Source organism: Halyomorpha halys, unplaced genomic scaffold (assembly GCF_000696795.3).
Source record: "Halyomorpha halys isolate HHAL.00 unplaced genomic scaffold, Hhal_1.1 Scaffold2510.1, whole genome shotgun sequence".
Classification (NCBI taxonomy): domain Eukaryota; kingdom Metazoa; phylum Arthropoda; class Insecta; order Hemiptera; family Pentatomidae; genus Halyomorpha; species Halyomorpha halys.
In genome coordinates, this window is record NW_027110040.1 from 60,968 (window position 1) to 75,388 (window position 14,421).

At 28.1% G+C, this 14,421-nt stretch overlaps 2 protein-coding genes across 4 annotated transcripts; one reads left to right on the plus strand and one right to left on the minus strand.

The window, feature by feature from the left end:
* Positions 1–2,559: 2,559 nt before the first annotated feature.
* LOC106691587 (zip homologous protein 2) lies at positions 2,560–13,031 on the plus strand. Of its 3 annotated transcripts, XM_067048149.1 has the most exons (13): positions 2,567–2,722; positions 2,792–2,863; positions 2,940–2,995; positions 3,073–3,195; positions 3,376–3,527; positions 4,755–4,842; positions 5,649–5,707; positions 7,734–7,796; positions 8,114–8,167; positions 9,316–9,405; positions 9,858–9,959; positions 10,833–10,925; positions 12,126–13,031. In XM_067048149.1, the coding sequence occupies exons 3-13, from the start codon at positions 2,981–2,983 to the stop codon at positions 12,142–12,144; spliced, it is 858 nt and encodes a 285-aa protein (XP_066904250.1). In that variant the 5' UTR covers positions 2,567–2,722; positions 2,792–2,863; positions 2,940–2,980; the 3' UTR covers positions 12,145–13,031. The 3 variants fall into 3 exon arrangements, with proteins under 3 accessions (XP_014292897.1, XP_014292896.1, XP_066904250.1); XM_014437410.3 differs by having other exon boundaries at positions 2,564–2,863; XM_014437411.3 differs by lacking the exon at positions 9,858–9,959 and having other exon boundaries at positions 2,560–2,863.
* Pdhb (Pyruvate dehydrogenase E1 beta subunit) lies at positions 11,931–14,171 on the minus strand. Its single transcript, XM_014437409.2, has one exon. The coding sequence runs from the start codon at positions 13,970–13,972 to the stop codon at positions 12,914–12,916; it is 1,059 nt and encodes a 352-aa protein (XP_014292895.1). The 5' UTR covers positions 13,973–14,171; the 3' UTR covers positions 11,931–12,913.
* Positions 14,172–14,421: the final 250 nt, after the last annotated feature.

Consider the following 14,421-nt stretch of genomic DNA (forward strand, 5'->3'; position numbering starts at 1 on the left):
CACATATGGTTTCTAAACTCTCATTCACAGAGTGAAAATTAAATAATAGTTTAAAAAATAATAATACATAGAAATTGATATTTCTAAATTGTGTATTTTTTCAATAATAAATCATCTGACCTTAATTTTTTTTTTCATTACGCTCAACCAAAAATTATCAAGCTCTCTCTGTGATGACAGTTGCACACTGATGTATTTATTTACATTGTTTATTTTATTTTAACAATATAATAGATCATAGACAACATATAATCATTTATTTATTAAGTAAATAAAACAAGTATACCTGCATTCTATAATAAAACATAAATAGAATGTACAATAAATGAGATTTGATTTAATTAATTAAAATTCAATCATAATATTATTCAAATTAAGAGTTTTAAATTATACTAAGAGGATCAAAGAAAAATTGTACATTAACCGGGTTTACTTAATATATCTCTCAGTAAGTGAAGAAAAATAACTGTAAATTGTAAGACTCAATAGTACATTAAACGTATGAACGCATTTAATATTTTTTTTGTGATTTTTTTAAATACAAATTTTCCCTTATTGTAGATATTTATGTAATATTTATTTAATTTAATATTTATGTTTAACATGTTTCCTCCAGTTCTCCACACAAATATTCAATTAGAGTTTAGAAAATGAGGAACAAGACATTTGGACAGGCAATAAGGGGATTCAGAAATTGTCTTTAGGTGGGATGCTAGAAAAAAATCTTTATAAGGCTCTATTTTTGTTATTTATCTTATTAAGGTATTATATTTTTATCATCCTAATGTTTTGCAGCTAAGGTCATTGAAGAAAGGAATTTTACTACTTTGAGGAACTTCTGCACGGGTGGAGCATGATTCTTCCATGTTTCCAATCAGGTGGGATGAGTTTCAAAATGTAAAATAACTGGATTTTCTTTTTAGGAAGTCTGGTAAGTCAATTTCAATAAAAAGTTTTTGGGATTAAAAAAATAACTGCTTATTTCACTATGAAAAAAAATCTTGTTTTGTTTAGGATAAAAATAAGGAAGATATAATATAAATATATTCTAAAAAAATTCTGTAGAGGGAGAAGGTCTCTTATCTAGATCTGCTAATGAAACCTATTCCACACAATTACTTTCATAAAATATTAACCAAGACTTTCAGTCCTCAATAAACAAACAGAAACTCATTATCATTGTTCTGTTTAATCTTCTAAAAGCCTCCTACTTAGTTAATCATAATGCCCAAATACAAGTAATAATATTAAAGTAATTTTTAGTATCAAAGTAACAGTCAACTATCTACAACTCATTAAATTTTACTTACCATTTCTTTTTAATAAATTCGTTAGTAGTTTATGATTTAAAATTACAAATTAAAATTAAGACTATGAATTTTACTGACAAGTACAAAAGTCATTAACCATTAATTAGACACTTCAAACCAAGAACATTAAAGTCAATGTAGTATACTATTATGTAAGTCTTAATAACATTTTTAGATCCATGTTTTACAAACAATTCATGAAGACAATGACCAGGTCAATGCTTCATATTTATTATTATTTATTTATCTTTTGGGATAAATCCAATTACAAATGCAGAAAGTGCCTCATGTGTTTATTTAACATATAACAGCTTTTTGAATGCTAGTCGTCCCGTTCTATGTGAGAACTTACGGAACAATCGAAGTAGGAAAGGAACGTGATTTTAAAATAGTATATTTTCATTACGTAGAAGAAAAAATAACCAGAGGACGAGAGAAAAAGTAATGAACTAATGAACAATTTTATTCTTACTCTCAACTAGACTGTTAATTACAAAATAATCGATTAGTACTCTTTTTTTCTATTCCTACTCTAAATATAACTTTTCGGCGAATATTTTATGTTCTTCTTTTTTTTTCAATTCATTGATTATTCTTTGACTATGATATAAAATTCAGATGAAGGTAGGCGACCACTCGAGAAATATACGAGCTATTTGGAGAAGCTAGAATCACTAAGCTTATAACGATAAGACGTCTTCGCTGGGATAAATATGTATGGTACCCCAAAACGAATACTAGATGGAAACATCCACCCAGCTAGAAAGAGATAGAAAACGGCCAAAACTGAGATGGGAAGGTTGTGTGACGCGGGAATCCAGACCACTACTAGGAATAAGAAGCCAGAGAGCGGCAGGACGGAACAGGAACACCTGGCGAAAAGTTTGTGAGAAGCTCAAGGCCCACATCGAATTGTAGCGCTAAAGAAGAAGATAAAATTTAATTAAGTATGATGAGCATTAAACGTTTATTTTGATCCTCCCCCCTCCTTTTACTAAATTGTAAATAGTCAGGATTTAGCGATTTTACTGATTAAATGTAGTACAAAAGAAAAATAGATTCAAATATTTGTATTCAAAAATTATAAGTATGTCTCACTTGAAATATTTATTGTGTGTCTAGGCTAATTTATTTCTTTTATGATTCTTTTGTATACATATAACGATTAAAATAATTAATAAGTAATTCTATCAATTTTAATTAAGCATCTATCAGGTTGGTACTACGATAACCTGATAAAAGATTTGTTTACCTCTAAATATTTACCTTAATTATTTGTTATACTACAATATTTAATATCAGGCTATTGAGTGGAATAATAAAAATTTACCTTATAGTTATCATTAATCATAAGTCTTTCCACATATATTTATTTTACCTTCTTAATCTCTTGATTGAGCATAAAATCTTTGGTATTATATGTGACAAATGATTTTATATCATGGATTTTTTCCATTGTAATAATTGCTATGTTCAACCAGGACCGCCCTTAAATAAAAAGTTTTGGTTGACTAACTGTGGTCATTCTTTTTGTCATGATTGTGTTAATACAAGTAAGCAAGGAATACATAATATAATAAGAGACACTATAAAACAATTATATACTAAATTTGATAAGTGTTATTCTAGGTGAGCCTAAATGTAAAGCATGTTTAAATGACTGCAAGTACATGGCTGTCAATGATGTAAGTTTTAAAGAAATAGAAACAGTTCTCAAAATTATAACTTTGAAATAAATTAAAAATTTTACTTCTTATTTAAGATGCCAGCAGATTTAAAGCAATTGCTTTCTGATCCTGTAAAAGAACTCAAAAAAGTAGTTAAAATTTTATCGATTCAGAATAAACATTGCCAAATATATATGGAAGAATATGTTCCTAAATTGGTATGAATAAAGAAATACATATAATATTGGGTGATCTCATTCGTGAGCATACTATATATTAAGCATATTAATTATTAATAATACCTATATCATGTATAATTCATATTATCAGTTTTTTTTTTAAGTGATTTGATTGATATGAGGTAGACATTAGACTAATCTATAAATTTTAATGCGTAGGAATCTAAATATGTGCAGGCCAAAATGGTGATTGAAAGCAATAAAACCTATGTTGAGAGTGCTAAAAAAGCTCTAGAAAACAAAGATGCAGAAATACAGTTGTTACGTTCTCAAAATGACAAACTGAAAGCAGAACTTGAGATGGAACGAAAGTAAGTAATATTAAATTGTATGTGTTATAATTATTGTTATTTTGGTATGAATGTGATCATTTATCACTATTGCTAATTGCCCAAGTTTGTGACAGATTGTAATATTTATCAATAAAAGAGTTATTTATAATTATTGTCACTAAGATTTCTTATGCCATATAATATGCTATGTATTTTCTACATGGCCTTGTTTCAAATTCAATAAATTATATATGTGTCTGCAGAAAATGATTTGGGAAATTTTAGAAGTATTAGTATATTTTAAATCATAATAATCTTTATTATAGTTTTAGTGAATGTGATTAATATCTGCATTGTTACATTTTTAGTATTCATTCTTTATCATTATGTATGTATATTTATATTTCACATTCAGAATGAAAGGGGAACAGATTAAAATGAGTCTATTTTTAGTTGATATCATCACAAAAAATACCTAAATATGTTTTATATAATAGTTCAAAGACTCTTTCCCAGTCTTAATTGCTGCTGCATCTTAAGTGTTTTTAATGTGTACAGTTGTTGACATGAGAAGGGTGCAACTTGAAAGTTTTCATTAGATTTTAATTGTGGGGGGAGAGGATTGTTGAGAACATTTTTTCAGGTGAGTGGTAAGTATCAGATCATAAAAGAATTTCAACTTTTAAAGAGGAATCTTATTTCACGATTACATTGTTCATTTAATGAAAAATGATAAGGCCAACTAACAATTTTTCATGCACACTCACACTCACTCACACCTTCTTATTTCATAAAATAGGTCTTGGCAAGGAACTGCTTCCCTCCAAGCATACATTACAGCTGCTGCAAAAATGCATAGCTGTAAAATTGCATACTTGACATTATGGCACACTTGAAGCAATTCAACAGCTACATTTGGTGGATTCACATTGTGTAGATGACTTTCAACTCAGCAATCTTTCACATTCTAAGGGAAGAATCTTATATCTTGACAGTAATTGAAGGTTATCAACATTTTCTTTTTATAGCTTACTGCAATTAAGTGACTCAAGCGAGAGATTACTAAGAGATTAACCCCCTCCAAAAAAAAGAAGATAGAAATGGAATTCAATGACAATTTTCAAAATAAAAAAGAAAGAAACGATAATTGTCGAAGACTGTAAAACTGTAGTTTTAAAGACGGATAGAAAGAAATTAAACATTATATTATTATTATATTTATTATATGATTATATAAATTAAATATTAATCACTTATTCATTTCAGAAAAAAATCTTCTTTACATCAGCAACCTAGCATGTCTTCTCCTACTTTACTCAGCTCACCTAGTAGTTACGGTTCTGGTTCTAATCAGGTACTATTTTATTCTGTTATTCTTTAAACTATATATGAATCATTCATAGAAAATGATCTCTCTGTACCATTTCTTTCTTCCCACTATTTATTATTTATATTAATTGTAAGACATTATTAGCCTATGTTTTTTTCTTTTTTCTTATTCTGGAAATTATATCCTTATTTCTTAAGGAATTTAAAAATAATTTAACCCACAGAGACAGGAGTTCATTTTACAAAATTTCAAGGATTTTTCCTTAGTCTCTAGCATGGGTGTTATCCTCCAGCAAGGAGGATAACACTGATGAACTATTTAAGTAAAGATTTGTTATAAAACTGAAATTAAGGTTGTGAGGAATTGTTTGAAGCTAACCATCAAGTAATAAACAAAAATGTAGCAACCAACTTAAGAATTCTTGGTTTCCTCTGAGATATTGTGCCATGGTTTAGATATTTATCATTCCAGCAGATTATGCGTATACCAATTTGATTGTATTTATTGAAGAGATATAGAAGCGCTTTTTATTTATTTATGTTCTAGTCCCTTCTACAATAGTTCATTTTACAACAATTATAATTAGGGAAAGTGTTTATTGGAAATGTTTTTTTTTTTAAATACAAAATCATTTAATCAGGATCAAGTTAGCTCATAGTTTTAAGATGGCTTTAATTTATTAGTTACTTATTTCTTTGGATCTTGTTTTTAGGTTTATTGTTATTAAAATTAAATATATTTTCTATTAATGTTTGTTTTGAAACAATTCTTACAATGGATTTTTTTTATAAAAAAAATCTTTTATAATTAGGGAATCATTTTTTTTTTAGGAGGGATTTTTCACACCTAAGTCCGGGTTGAATTCCAGCAGCAAATTTGCGCCTTTTAAGTAAGTGTAAATTTTCAATTTATTTATGCTCCTATGTGTGGATATCAATGCTATCATGCAGTCTATAAATTTAGATAAATTTCTATTGTAATGATAATTGCTCATAATTATTAATTATTTAGTAAGTATTTTAAACTTTTGTATAAATAGTTACTATAATACTTGCTAATGCTACTCTGAATGCTAACTAAACATATTGTTTATTTTAAGTTTTATTACTTTTTAAAAAATTGAAGCAATATAAAATTAATAATAATAATGATAGTACAGTAGAACTCGGCAGAACACGTTGTAAATTCAACAATTATTAAAATGACATCAAATGAAACGTCAAGATTGTTCATCAATAAATTTATGGATTTGTAAAAAAAAAAAAATTAAAATCTGTACCGCTACAACCCATGAAGGATTAAGGATGTAGCACTTTGTAAGAAAGTACTGTTACTAGACCAACGATTGTAAACAGAGATGATGGTCAGAATCACGATTGACTGCCAGATTTTTACCCAATTAAGGGAACCTTCCTAGCCGGATTCAAACCCGGGTCCTTGGATGTAGTAGCATTATGCCTTACCTTGCCTTAAAATTTATCTGTAATAAGAATAAATCTCAAAATTTTTAGGATTTATTTTGTTTTGTGAAAGACTGGGCCATTTTCAGAAACCGATGTGACACCTTGAAAAGCCTTATATAACGGAATTGTCCTAGAACAGGGAACTGATAGTTAGAGACACAAAATTATATTTTTATACTAGTTTTTATGAAATAATCAAGAAAATAAACTAATATAAATATATATTTCTACTATGGCGATGTCAATTAATTGTAATAATACTGGAAAATAATATCACTTAATTAACATGCCCAGACAACTGGGTGCATAAAAAAAAAATCCTAATCACTTATAAGATGAGAGATGATTCAGGCCAATAGAAAGTGCTGTCCCTCTTGTCCCAACAATCCAGTGCCTAGAGTTAGTAAAGATACTATTTCATCCCTTCTTTTACATTATGAAGGTATTTATAGAGTGGTTTTATCTTTACTTTTTCTATTATGATAAGAGTTCTTTTACTCATCTCTTGTTCACCTTATTTTGTCTCTCTATTTTTCTTTCCTATTCTTCATTCTTCTACATTTAGTGACAGAAATTCCAGGTAAGCTTCTTCCTCATGAACTTCTCTGAGGCTGCGTCATAAAGGGTCCTTCCTAGACTGATTTCACAAACCGCTGAATTCGATTAGCCCTTCTAGGAGGGTGAGTTAAGGCTCCTCACTCTCTTATTTAGCCTATCTAAAAGCTTTTAAAAGTATTTATGAAGATCTTCCTGTTTCTTCATTTGTATTTACTGACTGTAATTGGCTTTTTGTGTCAAACTGTTAATCCTCATAACAAGGAGACACATTTCTCAGTATCAAAGGCCACTTACATTGTTTTGTTTTTTTGCCAAGACTCCCATTGGAGTCCTATACTGCCTAACCATGGTTGGGGGTCAAAGTTCTTCATTTTGTGGGACTGCCACTCAATGAAAAAAGTCAACATCCCAGGCCGGATTCGAACCGGCACCGCCAATAGACATCAAACTGGTAAGACTGTGTCTTAACCACTGAGCTATGGGCAGCCCACACTCACATTGTTTGGAATTTCCTAAACTAAAACATTTCATAATATTTGATTCAAAGCAATATAATTGAGATATATTTATTAGACTAATATAATGTAATTTAAAAAAAAAACATTTGTTTAGGTAAATTATTTTATCTACTTGTACAACCACTTGTTAAGTTTTTAATAGCAGTAACAAAGTCAGTATTAATTTTGTTTTGTTTTGAATTAATGTTTTCCCAGTGTCTTTTTTTATTCATTTTCTTTATATGGGGTTCTCCTGTACATTAAAAATATGGTTTAAGATTTCTTATGTTGGTGCAGTTCAATGCAAAAAATACATAATATTAGAATGAAGGAGATGTATAATTGAAGAGGTTTTTAAGAAGAAAACCAATCCAAACTAGACTTTTTTCTTTTACAGTTTTAACTTCACTAACAGGCAGAATAATACATATTCATCCTCAAGTCCTAGTGGTCAAGAAAAGTAAGTACTAAGTATTTGGCAATTATTTTGTATCATTTGTTTTTTGGTGTAATTTTTTCATAATCCTTCTTGTCTTGAGTGATGATATGAGCCATGCACTCCCTATTTGAGGTAAGATAACTGGATTTATAAGAAGTTAGTGTATCAAAAAATTAAAATAAAAAATAGTTTCTTCTTTGGATATCTTTCAACTAATCATAAATTTATAATTTATATTAAACTTTATAATTAATTAAATGATGCTTATTTTATAGAAATATGTAATAATATTTATAAAGATAAGAAACATTTATAAATAATTAATTTGTTTTTAATAGGAGAAAACTGACAGCGTTGGAGTTGTTATTTAAAAATAAGGAATCATCTGTAAGGTAATCAATTTTTAATATAAATTATTGAAATAACAATTTAGAAGCTATACTTTTTAAATTATGACTGTAAACATTAATTACATTATCACAATGCTTACTGATGTTATCTAGGTAATGCTCTACCTATTAAGAAAAAAAAATCAGTCTTATTACACCCTTCTATTGCCTAAGAACAGGCACCCTAATTTTTCCCATGAATAATGTTATTTTAAACTGTATGAAATTGTATTGATATAAATTCATTATTTCTTTTATTCTTATCAAATTATTGCTAAAACAATTTTATACTTAAAATGAAACTTAGATATATGATAATAGTCTAGACTCAACACCAAAGTACCTATCCATGGTAACAAGATGGATAATAAAATTTTAAAAATAATATAAATATTGATCTGAATGTGATTAATCATTAATATAATTTAATTTAATATAAGAAGTCAAGTTCGTGTTTGCTTCATTGATCGCACCCACTGACTCTAATCTCACTAAGTTGATCAGGAAGTTATTGAGTAGAAATTCAACAGAAAATATGCAACTGGAATTATTTGTCACTTTTATACAACAGCAAACCAACAAAACAGTTTATATTTCAAACTGAATCCATGGTATATTTTATCTTAAGAAAGGAACTTTTTATGTTGGATTGGACCTTTTTGAGTATAAGCTGAAGAGTATGAAGAATATCGCATGGCATTTGTTGGTCAATATTCTCACTATTTTGAAACTAAGAAAAGACAGTGCTGGGTGTTAAAAATCCTTAATGATCATATATTCATATTCATAATATATAGAATATTTATGTTAACATGAAACTTAATTAATGATAATAATTTGCAGGAAAAAAAGTGAGGATATCATCCTCCATGTTAGCTTTGTTTTGTTGTTTTAATAAATAATAAAAAAAAAAATATGAAGCCTTAACAAATATTTTTTATTTGAGTGAATATGCTGTGTAACCTAGAAATATATTGATAAGCATAATTATTATACAAGACTAAAATTTAAGTTTAATGAGTAATAGTATCCTGTTATTAAAAAATCAAAAGAATTTGAATCGGGAATCAGTTCATGTGAACAAACCAAAATTAATTACTAAGTCATACTATCAGATTTTATTTATTTTTAAAAAATATAACTTTCCACAGAAGCAGCCCAGGTGAAAGAACACCTAGGACACCCCGAACGAGAAGTAATCAGACATTCAACATGAGTATTAATGTGAAAACTCCAGAAAGGTACGTCTTATGAACTTTGAAGGAATATTTACAATAATTAAAAAAAAGTATTTAGTGTTTTAATAAGAAATTATTTAAAAATCATTAAGTCAATGCTTCTGAACCATTAAAATAAAAGTTTTGTATTTTACTATCCTATTCAATTGTTTAATAAATCATAGGGCAAGTTCCCGCATAACAATTTAATCTAGTCTTGAACTTAACCTAACTTAAATCGCTATAGGATACAACTGTGATAAAACAAAACAAAAAAGTCCCTGTTTATTTCAAAATGGTCCAATTTCATGATTCTTTTTTTTCTATAGCTCACTTCTGAGAATGCTGGATGAATTAAAGTATGCTAATTCTATGGGTAACCAGATTCTGGAACGAGCAACTGGACCTCAAATAATTTCAATTTGTCTATATAATTAATACAATATCTTAATATAATTAACATAAACATATTGCAGCTGCAACAGCGATGATTCTCATGAATCTTATTCTGATGCAAAGCGTATGCCATCGCCATTAGGAATTAGAATGAGGAATAATCAACGACCACTAAATGAATTGTAAGATAACAAACTATAATTTTAGTAGTGTAATATAATTAAATGATTAAGAATTATTAATCAACATCATATTAATTATATCATAGACTAGATGAAATGATAAGAAAGATAGTGATATAATTCCAGTTTTTAGTTATTAAGTGTTTAATGTAAAACCATCAGCAGATAGTTTGTAGGAAACATAAATATAACTAATGTCACAAAATTTAAATATTATTGTAGAATAAATTTAAAGGGTTAATGAACTGTAAAATTTTATTTTTGTACAAGAGCTTTCATTATTTTTCATTTGAAACTGAACAGTTGTGAAATATTATAAAATTTAACTTTAGGGAAAATTTGTTTGCCTATTGTCAGTCTCATTTCCCCCAGCTCTTATTAGTTAACCTAATAATTTGATTATAACCTTTTTAGATGTTTCAGCTTTCATGGTGAACTATCATTAAAATACTTTATTAGAAAATAATTAGTATAATTATTATAATACTTTTATTCTTTCAGTAAGAAAGCTTTCTTTTGTATGTAGATTATGTTCTGCGACATTTTATAAATAAAATCTTTTCTTGATATCCAATTTTAAACCTTTTACCAACAGGATGTCAATAATTATGAAGTTGATTGCTAACCGAGACAGTAACAAAATATTATATATGAACGGTTTAACGTTTTATTCTTCAAATTATTTTATTTAATTTTTTTTTTTGAATGGCATATTAGCCCACTCTATATTTCCGTTTGTTTGTCGAAATACAATGAATGAAAGTTTATGCTGAAGTATGTAGAATTTATTTCAAATAAGATTTAGAAGTTAATTAAAGGAATCATAGCATACAAATTTAATAGGCTTGACTTATGATTCTGTTTGCTTTATAGAAATCCTCAAAGAAGGAACTCTGGGATAATGTCTGGTATGTCATCTCCTGCTTCGTTCAAATCAGGAAATTTTCAAAGGCCAGCAAGTGAAATGTAGGTGTAATAAGTGACTGACTATAATATAAGTATATATTTTTACATTTAACAAAACATAACAACTGTAAACGATCTCACTATGGTAATTTCATTGCTCATATAAGAATAATAAAATATAAGGTTTTTCTTAAAGACCATTATCTGCAATTAGAGATATCAATTTGTAAATGCATTTGTTTATATTAGAATAATTTAAGTCATAGTTAATGATCTAATATAAATTATTTTTGCTTTCTTTCAAACTTGATTCATCTTTTTATTTTAGTTATGAATTTTTTTTTATTGTTTATAATGTTTTTTTAAATATTTTTTTATTGATTATGATATCATTTTATTTTTTAAATGATGTATTTTACTTTTATTATTATCTATACTCTTTTTTACTATCTTGTTTTTCCTAAACTTTCTCAGTATAATTCTTCTTTTTTTTTTTAATATTCCATGTACTTAACCTAAACTAAATTGTGTTTACCTATGTTCACTTATTAACATGCAAACAAATTAAAGTTTGTACTAACTTAATTACTGAAATATAAACAATGGCTCAAGAAGAAATTCATATTAGTTAAGACATGTGCCATTGGCTGATTTTCTGCATTGTGGGGAAAAATCAAACAAATATGCTGAAAAAGAAAAACTTGTCATGAATGTGCTGAGATAGAACTAATCATTGGAAACAGTTCAAAATAGATTGCATGCTATTTTTCCATAACCAATATTGGTTAATATCTATAATTTATACTTGATCTTACCAGTATGAATTGCTAATTAAGAGAAAATCCTTTTGTTTAGTAAAATATTCACAATATCTATTATTATTAAAATCAATAATATTACCTATTTTTTTATTGATTCATTTTTACACTAGATATATAATATTATTTAGACAACATTAAATTTTATATGACAGCAATTTGCAACAAAATGTTCTTTCCATGTTAGCAAAAACTGACCTTCATATTGTGATGTAACTTTTCTATGTAGGAAATGAATATAGATAAGAAGAATACAAAAATATATTTATTTGACCTTCACTAAAATTTTTTCAATATCTAACAAAATTAATACTAAAAGTATTTGCTTTCAACAATTTATCCTTAAAACTAACTATATTAGTTTAAATGAGCGATGATAAAATGAAAAAGACAACAGAAAAAATTTAGGACATTTTAATCAAAAATGTTTTTTACTTTTCAGGGGGCGAAAATTCTTTTAATTCCACAGAATGAAACATGGAAAACCTCACTTACTATGCATCTTTCTGAACATGATTTAGAATTATTAAACTTACGTAGAGCTAACTTATAATTCTAATATAAAATGTTATTAAATCTATATCAAATGAAATTTTATCTACATCAATAAAAACATTCACTCAAACTAGTGGTTTATTAATTCCTTAAAAACTGAATTGTAGTTACAAGACAAAAAATTTAGCTATAAATCAGGTAATACAAATCTTTAACTTTCAGATTGGTTATCACTGTCAGAATGGCTAAAATTGTTACATAATTAAAGAACATACAAATATACATGCTGATGCCCCCTGCTTAAACCTAATAACCAATAGGTTTTCTTTAAATTTTCTAAATTATCAGTGGAGGATAATAAAATTAATTAACAGAAGAAAAAGAAGTGAATAAATAGTAAATCTTAAAGTGGCTCTGAACAGGAGACATTTAAGAAGTGGGAGTCGGATAATACTATTTAAAAATTTTTTTTTTGACCTGAATTTTAAAATAACATGGAGTAATTTTGGCTATGCACAAATACAAAATTTGAAGGTTAGGTATTTTGACATATAGAGGAGAGATTTCTAAACTTGGCACACAAGTAACATTTAAATTTATTTGTTAATGATTTCTAAATCTAATGATTTAGTTATAAATATATATATGTATAACATATTTACATAGAAAGCACCATCTAAAAATATATTGTTGTATAACAATAATGAAATTCTTTCAAGCAAGAATATATAAAACTTAATGAAGAATTTTTTTAACAACAGCCACTACATCTGATGGCCCAGGTATTGCTGCAGCTTCCAAGTCTTTAGCGTAAGGCATTGGTACATCAGCTCCAGTAATCCTGACCATTGGTGCGTCAAGCTCAAAAAATACACTACTCTCCATAACTTGTGCACATATTTCAGCACCAACTCCATGCTGTGGCCAACCTTGTTCAACTGTGACGGCACGATGTGTTTTCTTAATAGAATTAAAGATGGTTTCAGTGTCTAAAGGCCTCAGAGATCTCAAATTTATTACTTCACAAGAAATACCTTGTCCTTCTAGTTCATTAGCAGCTTCAAGGGATGTTTTAACTGCTCTGGAATGTGCAATTAATGTCACATCTTTTCCTTGTTTTTCAACTTTGGCTTTTCCAATAGGTATTAAGAAATCTTTTGACAATGCTTCGTCTGAAATTGGGAAACTTTCACTATAAAGAATTTCATTTTCCAAAAAAACTACAGGATCTGGATCTCTAATTGCAGACTTTAAAAGGCCTCGGCAATCTTCACTACTCCACGGGGACAAAACTTTTAGTCCAGGACAATGAGCATACCAAGATGCAAAACATTGGGAATGTTGAGCTGCAACACCACTAGCAGCTCCATTAGGTCCACGAAACACAATCGGAACATGAATAGTTCCTGCTGACATGTAAAAAGTTTTTGCTGCAGAGTTTATTACTTGGTCAATTGCTTGCATGGAAAAATTGAATGTCATGAACTCACATATTGGTCGAAGACCTGCCATTGCAGCTCCAACTGCAAGCCCAGCAAATCCCATTTCTGTAATTGGAGTATCAATAATCCTTTTATCACCATACTTCTTCCACAGACCCTTGGATATTTTATAAGCACCATCATACTGTGCTACTTCTTCTCCCATAAGGAAAACTCTTTCATCCTTTTCAAGTTCTTCATCCATTGCAGTGTTTAGGGCATCTCTAACAGTCATAGCTTTCCCAGCACTTAAAGCTCTTCCTACTGAGAAAGAGCGATTTAAGCTCTTCAACACTTTTTGAGACTGCATCATCTTTAATAAATTTTGAATTAAAACAATTGAACTAATTACAGTTTTCGATATGTTTTTCCCTTCTAAAAACTAATTTTAAAACATAAAAAAAAAACTGATAAAAATTCAAGAAAGAAACGAACCTCAAAAGACTAACAGAATATAACTAAACGTCAATAGAACAACCTTATGGTAGGTTTCATCTCAACAGAACATCTGATCATGTGTATGATCACGCGTTCGTCATGCACAGATAAACTAAACCTTCAAATTTATGAAGCAAGAAAAACGTAAGGATTGTGGAATCAGTTTTATCTGGGGTAGATTTTATGGTACTTATTTTAGGTTAATATCTATTGAAACCTGACGAGAAATACAATGTTTATTTTAAAAACTAATAATATGATAAGCTTGTTGAATAAATTATTAAAAAAATAAATTGTTTTACTTGAATAAGTCATGAGATAGCA